The sequence below is a fragment of the Chenopodium quinoa genome, unplaced genomic scaffold (genome assembly GCF_001683475.1).
Source record: "Chenopodium quinoa cultivar QQ74 unplaced genomic scaffold, ASM168347v1, whole genome shotgun sequence".
In the NCBI taxonomy this organism is placed as follows: domain Eukaryota; kingdom Viridiplantae; phylum Streptophyta; class Magnoliopsida; order Caryophyllales; family Amaranthaceae; genus Chenopodium; species Chenopodium quinoa.
In genome coordinates, this window is record NW_018744460.1 from 886,878 (window position 1) to 894,728 (window position 7,851).

A 7,851-nucleotide genomic window follows, 5' to 3' on the forward strand; every position below is an offset into this window, starting at 1 on the left:
ACTATGTCTCTTTAATTGATCTATTAGACAGTTAATTATAGATATACAAAGTATAAATGATGAACCAAAAGTTATTACAAGCACATATACTTGAGTTAAGTAACTATGTCTAAGTTGATCTATTAGATAGTTAAAGATACATGAAGTATAAATGATGAGCCAAAAGTTAAATTATTACAAGCACATAGAGCACAAAATATTTTCAACTAAAAAAAAAAACATAGAGCACAAATATTCAATTAAGAGTATTGGCATAGTCCTTGAAACCTTGACGCACCTTGCTCGTGAATAAACTGCTCGAAAATCCAAGATTTGATCTCTAAATTTACTGTGTTGAAAAACCCAAGATTATGTAAAGGGTAATCTTGTATCGAATATTCGAATCCTTGTGTAAATTCTTAATTACGGAGTACTCCTTAGAAATTAAGTTACTCATCTAAAATCTATCCATAAAACATTAAAAATTACGGTGATGAAGTCAGCATATACACAAGTTACGAGAATCTTCTACATATTTAAAGGAATAGAAAAACCTTAAAGAACGAAGGGAGTATTTTAATACTTTAACAATAATTTGACTAAAAATGTTATGTTTTGAAATCTAAATTAGTAAATACACCCGATTATACCATAGATACCGCGGTAATACACGGTACCGGCGTTTGGCCCCACCCAAAGTCTTGCAAGAACAACCGTGAAGGTGGAACTCCCTCTATAGCTTTGCCCTGCGTCGAAATTTCTAATTTTTACCAAACAGTTTTCTCTTTATCTGGCCAAAAAATAATTCCTAATATTTTGACTTTCAGTTCATCTTCTTACTCTGAAAAAGTGAGAGAGAAACTATTAAAAATTGGATAATTATTTGGAATATCTCAATTATTTGTCGTAATCTACTGATTTTGTGGTCTAGATATCAACAACCCCATCTTCCCAATTTTATTTTTTCTTGCAAATCTCACTAAAAAATCATCAGGTATATTTCTTCATCTCTCTCAAATTATATATTTGCACAGTTTAATTACTAGTTAGGATCTGCAAGATTCCATTCTTATTCTTTTAGTTACTTCACATTGTTTATATTATAGGAAATTTGATGGGTTTTTTTAGCAATTTGTTTGCTTTCTTTAATGTTCTTGAGTTGATTATGTTGTAATTTTGTTGCGTAAGTAGGTTAATGTTGTTGATGATTGTCATTTTCTGTTGATATTATTAATTTTATCAAAAAAATTGACAAAGTCAGAGGAATACATGTCTAAATTACTATATTTCTGCAATTATAAGTTTCTAAGAAAAGACGATACTTGTGGGAGGAAATTGTACTTGAGAGCTGACCTATTGTTTGATTAACTAGTACATAGTACTGTTTTAAGGTTGTTATAGTAATTTGTTTCTTAGTCTGACTTATCTTCTAGTAGTATTTACATAGATTTTCCTTGGAATTTCCATTTGTTTGATGCTAAGAAGCTTGTTCTTGAATTTTGGAAATAGTGTATGATCAAGATTTTATCTAGGTTGTTTTCAAGATAATTAAAAATATTTATATTGCACTTTCTATCCGCGTTCCCGTATTCTTAGGCATGGAAATATCTACAATGTAAATTCTTTATGCTGTCTTTGTCAATGTGAGGTGAGGCATGTAGTAATTTGGAAAATTGGTCGGTATTCTTGGTCGATGTGGCTTGGTTAGAGAAGAAATTCAATTTAATAAAGACCAAAAAGGCTATATATACACTGAACTTCTAATTAGGTTCTTTCTTCCTCTTTTTCACTTTTTCATTAATCTTCCTGATTCATGTCATCATATGTTTTATGAGGTTCTGGGCCTTCTGGCTAGTATTGAAGAAGGGAGAATTTTTAAACGGGTTCATGGGGATCCTTCATTAAGGTGTTTACTTACTTATCCTTCATGTGAAGTATTTGCTAATCTATGTAATATGCATTCGGTTATCCTTTTTAGTGTCAGGAATGGAAACACCCTTTTCATTTAAGATTGAGATTAGTATGTTCATAGTATTGATGATCTTATTTGATTCTAGTACTACAGTTTTCTGCATTTCATTACTTGTATTGGTGCATATTCTGTAAATATCATCCTTTTTTTTGGTGAACTTTTGAACGCTGCTATAATATTCTCAATAGAAGAGTTAACAATAATGACCACAGGTCCTGATTATCTCTTCTTTCTTGTAGCTATATTTGCTGTTGTTGATGCTTTTCGTACTGGTCTAGTTTAGAGAATTGAGGTCTTTAAAAGCTGATCAAAAGGAATTGGCTTCAGCTTTAAAGGCACATCTGGTTTAGAGAACTGTGTTGAAGTGGTGATTCAAATAGTTGATGAAAAGAGAATTTGTCTTGGATTTCAGTTACAAGGCACCTTTTGATTTGAGGTGCTGATACACACTCTTCTGCAGCTCTGCCTCTGTTAAAGGTTCTCGTCCTGAACTCCTGATTCAGTTTAGAGGATTGAGGTGATTTCAATAGAGAAATTATCAAACAGCTATGGGTAGCCAGCCGTGGGAGGAACATCATGTCCTACCTGAGCTTAAAGAAAATTTGGAAGAACTGTTTCCTGGTCTTACTATTGAAGAGGCTCTTCAGCATCAGGTATATCTTTTAAAACTTTCCAAGGATGGTTCTTTCCATGTTTCTACAAAATTTTATGTGTAAGTTTGATGTGCTGTATTTGAAATTAGAACATAGCTGACCCTTGTTGTTGACTTTTTTTAATTTTTTATTTACATCTCAGGAAAGTCTTTACCAGTCCCTAAAGATTAGCTGTCTAACTATAGACCAAATAGCTAGATCTTCTGACAATGAACCAAGCAGTAGCCATGAGCATTCATGGGGAGAATCATCATTTTCAGGAAGTTGTGACTATGATTTGGCATTGGATGAAGCTGTGGCTAGATCTTTGCAAGAGTTAGATTTAGAAGAAGAAATTGATCATGATGCCATTTCAGAATCACTGCGTAGTGCTTCTAGTAAGTAGTACAAGACCAAGCCTGTATTGAATGCTGAAGTTTCTGGAACTCAACTTCTTTCCTTACTTTAGTAAAGCCTGATATTTACTGATCCACACTTCTTTGAATGTTGATCGAACTTTACCTTTTTTTTAATTTTATTTGTTTTCCACTGACTCATTTTTGCTGAAGTGCTGTGGGGGTATAAAGTTCTTTTTAAGATTGATGTAGAAAATGCATTTTCTTTTGTTAATACTCATTCTGTATTCACGGGCTGCAGCAGATTGGCCTAACATTCCTGAAATCGGAAGATGTTAATACTTTTATTGTTAAATTAGCTTGATGTATGTAGTATATTTTCCTGTGATCATTGTTGCCGAAGTATTGTGGGGTATTAATTCTAGCCTGGTTGTTTCTAGAATTGGACAAAGAAATGCAATTTTTCTTCATGTTAATACTCATCCTATGCTCACATGCTGCGGCAGGTTGGTGTATTGGCACTAAGATTCCTGAAATGGGAATTATATTATTGTGGGATTATAACTTTTTAGGTCTTTTGCCCATCTAAGAAGCTGTTATCTATGCCTGTGTATCTCATTCTCTCACAACCTCTGAGCTTCTCTACTCCTTTCTGAGATTTATTGTTTCAAATCTTTGTTTTCCTTACCTCTAGAGTACCATTTAAATTATTTTTTGATTCTCATTCGCTGCATTAGTCATTGACTTTGTGACGTTGTTTTCTGTTTTTGATGCTCATACTCAAATAAGTGTTACTTGCACAAAGCATGTGAGGTAGTGACCAGATACAAGTGAATATAACTTTTCAGCATGGAAACAGTAAACCTCTGTAGTTCTTGTGGCATCCAGTGAGGTCTCATACTCCATCTACTCGTATGGACTTTGCTGCCAATGTCTCTTAACAATTCTTAGATTTTTTTTTTTTTTTTAAATAATAAATTATTTGAGTTAAAGGCTGGTTTAGCATGTTGGCAGCTTGCTAAATCATTTCCTTTAAAATTTGATCTTACTGGAGGAACTTGTCAGTCTAGGATTGGTTTAAGACTTATAGACAATGATTTTTACTCTAATTGGCATGTATAATATTTTAATCTGATACGACTCATGCGAGCTTGATTCTTTGCTAGAGTCTTACCATATTTGTTTTGTTATCATTCATTTTGTTATGGTCTTAGTTCTAGACAATTTAAGCTTAAAATGTGCTTTTGCTCAAATGTGATTACGTCAATTGTTTTCTATGAAAGCTTCTTCCTTCTCGTTCTTTGCTTTCTTTTGTGTCATACTCATTTGTTCTTTTATGTTGACTTCTTAGAGGTATCTCGAAGCCCATTATGGTGCTTAGTATTGGGAAGAAAGTGAACTGTAGATGGCCTATACATGTTTGTGGATGTGGTCAATGTGATCGGATATGTTCTAGTTTCTTGACTAGTCACTTTGTGTCGTTTGTCTTTTCTTTACCTTCCATTTTTCATGGAAGGCTCACTGCTGTATACCTGTTCCCCGCCCATACTTGAAGAAAACCTGATGTCTAACTAAATATTAGAAAGTTAATACGCAGTATACATTATGTGGAATCATGGTATTGTATAAACTATAAACCTTAACTCTTTTCTCGTATATATAGGGAACTCTGAACCTGCTGCTGCTGGCACATCTGTCTCGGTAATTCGATTAGGATCTTTCACACATAAATATTTAATCTACTTCGTGTTACTTTTTGTCTGAAAAGGCAAGCCTGTCACTTTCATGCTTGCAGGAGACAATTCAGGATTCCGTTGATCCAGATCAAATGACTTATGAGGTAAGTTGGGCATTTTTATCTACATTTTCATGTTAATTAACTCAAGTTTTCTCTCTTTCTGGTTGAATTTGTTTGTATGAATCATTGAGGGCCTGTGAGGCCTCTTGTGGGCTTGTTGCAAAAATCCACACAAGCTGGCATTTGTTTCCTTAACCTGTTCTTCAAAGTAGGTTTTTATGCTCATGTAATCAGGATTGGTTTATTACTGTGTTACATTTTAAAGCTTCATGGTCACCTAAGAAAGGGATCGTGCAACTCAGACCGTAAAGAGTCCAGATGCTCACATTTTAGTGTTACTCTTTTTTTTTTCTTTTTTTTTTTAAATTATTAGATTTATTTTTTCCTATTTCAGGAGCTGCAGTCCTTGGGGGAAGCGATTGGTAGTGAGAACCAAGGATTATCTAAGAGTGAGATATCCAGTTTGCCACGTCACACGCACAGATCTGGAATTTTCTCAAAGAAAATTGATATTGGAGAGTAAGTTTACTTCCTCCTCTCTCTATCTCTATCCTCCCTGTCTCCTGAAAATGAAATGAAATGAGGAATTGGTAGACATTTGTTTGGAGGTTTTATGTGGTCATCCAATCAAAGTTATTTTTCCAACAATGGGTGAACTTAAAATAATGGATGAACATAATGTTCCTCAAAAAAAAAAAAAAAAAAAAAAAAAAAAAAAAAAAAAAAAAAGAAACACATAAAGTTCCCTTAAGTTTGAGCTTCTGTTTGTGAATTCTAAAAGTTCTTAAAGGAGAAATGTGCATCTGATTCTGGTTTTTGTAAATTAACATGTCATACCGATGAAATTTTGCTTGCTTTTTTACTTTTGAACTACCAATGTTAGAATATGATTATATGATGCAAATTCAAAATTTGTATACCTTCTTGGTTTGTCTTAGAGTGTTGTTTTTGTCTTACTGATCAACTTTACTGATGGTGCAATGCATTTTCAGCTGTGTGATCTGTTGTACAGCATATAAAAACAGGGATTCTATTATCAGTCTGCCCTGTTTACATCAATATCATAAAGATTGTATAGAGCCTTGGCTGGTGAAGAAAAGGGTAAGCTAGTTTTCTATTTTCTTTTCCTCTATATTATTCGATGTGTTAATTTTACTTAAGTGTTGCTTCGCATTTAATCATGGTCTTGGTGACTTGTCCATGGTGAAAGGTTGTGCAAATGTTCAATGTTGATTCACAAATAGAATCAGCCATAACCTAATATCCCTCTTTCATTTCTGTACAATTTGAAGAGTTTTTTTTGGGGGTCTCATCTCTGATATCTTGGTATTAAAGGTACAGTAGATTAGTAGATACATCTTTGCCAGCTACTTTAGCGTCATCACCGATCAACATTGAAAGAATTTTGCCTTGCATGTGCATGTGTTTCTGCTTATTTCAGCGTGTCCCTTGTCACTTTGAAAGCTTAGCTTGAGTACTGTAGAGATTGGAAAAGGACTAATGACATCCATTTGAGGGTTGTTCAACTTATGTTATCTGACATTGTTTGCTAACTCTGTGGATCAGATTTCTTAGATTGCCTGGCTGTTAGCAACTTAGCATCACACAAGTTACTGTCAGAACAAATTGTACAATTTTTTATATCTTCCTTGGTAATAGAGGCATAGTAGGCTGGATTATATTGGTCAAACAGGCTAATTCTGATCGTACGTGTCCCCATCCACCGGCCTAGTCCTTTCTCCATCCCTTACCCGCAAAAAAAAAAAAAAAAAAAAAAAAAAAAAGGTGTGTGGCCTAATGGGATGCAGAGTGTTATATTGCTAATTAAGTTCTTAAATTTATAACATTCCTTGTGTTTTCAATTGATCTTTACTTGGAATGTTTGCTTGCAACTTTGGGATTATATTTTATAATGGTGTAATGGGACTTTATTTTGATAATTAAGTTGCTAACCTTTAATATATCTTGGGAGTTCCTAGTTGATAACTTGCAAATTTGGAATGCTTGTTTGCAAATTTAGAATGCATGTGTTTTTAAATAGTTTGATTCCTATCTTTTTTAGATGAGTATGCTTTTTTGTTGACGAACCTGATGCAAACGTTTTATGTTTCATTCAGATTTGCCCGCTCTGCAAAAAGGAAGTGAAGTTGTCATGAGATTGACCTAGCTATGCATCGTGCGGTGCATCCAACCACCATGTTGCTGCAAGTTTATAGTATAAGAAGCACCTAGTTGTGTAAAATTTGGTTGCTTTCTATTGTTTGTTTGTTTGTTTCATTAAGGTGGAAGGTAGAAATATTTTTCTCTTCTGCAATTGAAGATTGACGTGGTTGCATCCATTTGTATGAAAACTCGAGTTATACGTATTATTTAGTATATATGAAGGTTGTAACTTGTAAGGTACCAATGTTTTTCTGAGCTTTAAGTTCTGTGGTATTGCTTTCTCCTCCACCTCATTCAACTGAAGTTGAAGTGCCTTGAGACCTTTGTATGACACTGCCTTACACTATTTTATTGTGAGGCATGTTGGGGATTTTCTAGTAAACAAGGGTCACAAAGAAAAATGGAAATGAAATTAACGAAATGCTTCGAGGCGTGAACGGATCACTTTTCCAAAAATATAATTCCGATCCTATACTACACCGGGTGTCACGGAAATTACTCAGGAGATACAATGAAAAACAATTATAATAACTTGTAGTATTATAGCAATTCAATGTATTAAAGTGTTTTTTATATTTTGCAATAATAAATAATTGATTATAATTTCCTATGCCAAAGTGATAAGATAGAAATAATATTTCATCTATAGCCATTCATCATATGAGGAGTCTCATATATGTATAAAGATAGGAGTATGTCAACTGGCATTTATCAAACAATGCATTAAGTCATCAAACAATGCATTTATCAAACAATGCGTTAAGACATGCATTAAACAATGCATTTATCAAACAATAATGCATTAAGTAATAATAATGCATTAACTGCCAAACTAAATCAAGAGAAATTGAAACCGAAACCATAATAAGTAGTAACAGTTGCAACAATAGTGACGATTCAGCTTACTTTATTTCATTTCTCTTGATTAGTTGTATAAGGATGTTGGGAATG

The 7,851-nt window shown here is 33.6% G+C and overlaps 1 protein-coding gene across 2 annotated transcripts; it reads left to right on the plus strand.

Moving 5' to 3' along the window:
* Positions 1-619: 619 nt before the first annotated feature.
* On the plus strand, positions 620-7,307 carry LOC110697101 (E3 ubiquitin ligase BIG BROTHER-like). 2 transcript variants are annotated; one of them, XM_021874443.1, is made up of 8 exons: positions 620-973; positions 2,191-2,604; positions 2,747-2,981; positions 4,603-4,640; positions 4,735-4,779; positions 5,132-5,256; positions 5,730-5,838; positions 6,855-7,307. In XM_021874443.1, exons 2-8 carry the CDS (start codon positions 2,500-2,502, stop codon positions 6,891-6,893), a joined length of 696 nt encoding a protein of 231 aa, XP_021730135.1. In that variant the 5' UTR covers positions 620-973; positions 2,191-2,499; the 3' UTR covers positions 6,894-7,307. The 2 variants fall into 2 exon arrangements, with proteins under 2 accessions (XP_021730135.1, XP_021730136.1); XM_021874444.1 differs by lacking the exon at positions 620-973 and adding an exon at positions 1,029-1,885.
* Positions 7,308-7,851: the final 544 nt, after the last annotated feature.

Excerpts from the sequence above, each read along its gene's own strand:
- LOC110697101 (XM_021874443.1), top strand. The coding sequence starts at position 2,500 with ATGGGTAGCCAGCCGTGGGAGGAACATCATGTCCTACCTGAGCTTAAA. Across the intron at positions 4,780-5,131 it reads CAGATCAAATGACTTATGAG|GAGCTGCAGTCCTTGGGGGA; the intron begins GTAAGTTGGGCA and ends TTCCTATTTCAG. Across the intron at positions 5,839-6,854 it reads CTTGGCTGGTGAAGAAAAGG|ATTTGCCCGCTCTGCAAAAA; the intron begins GTAAGCTAGTTT and ends TGTTTCATTCAG.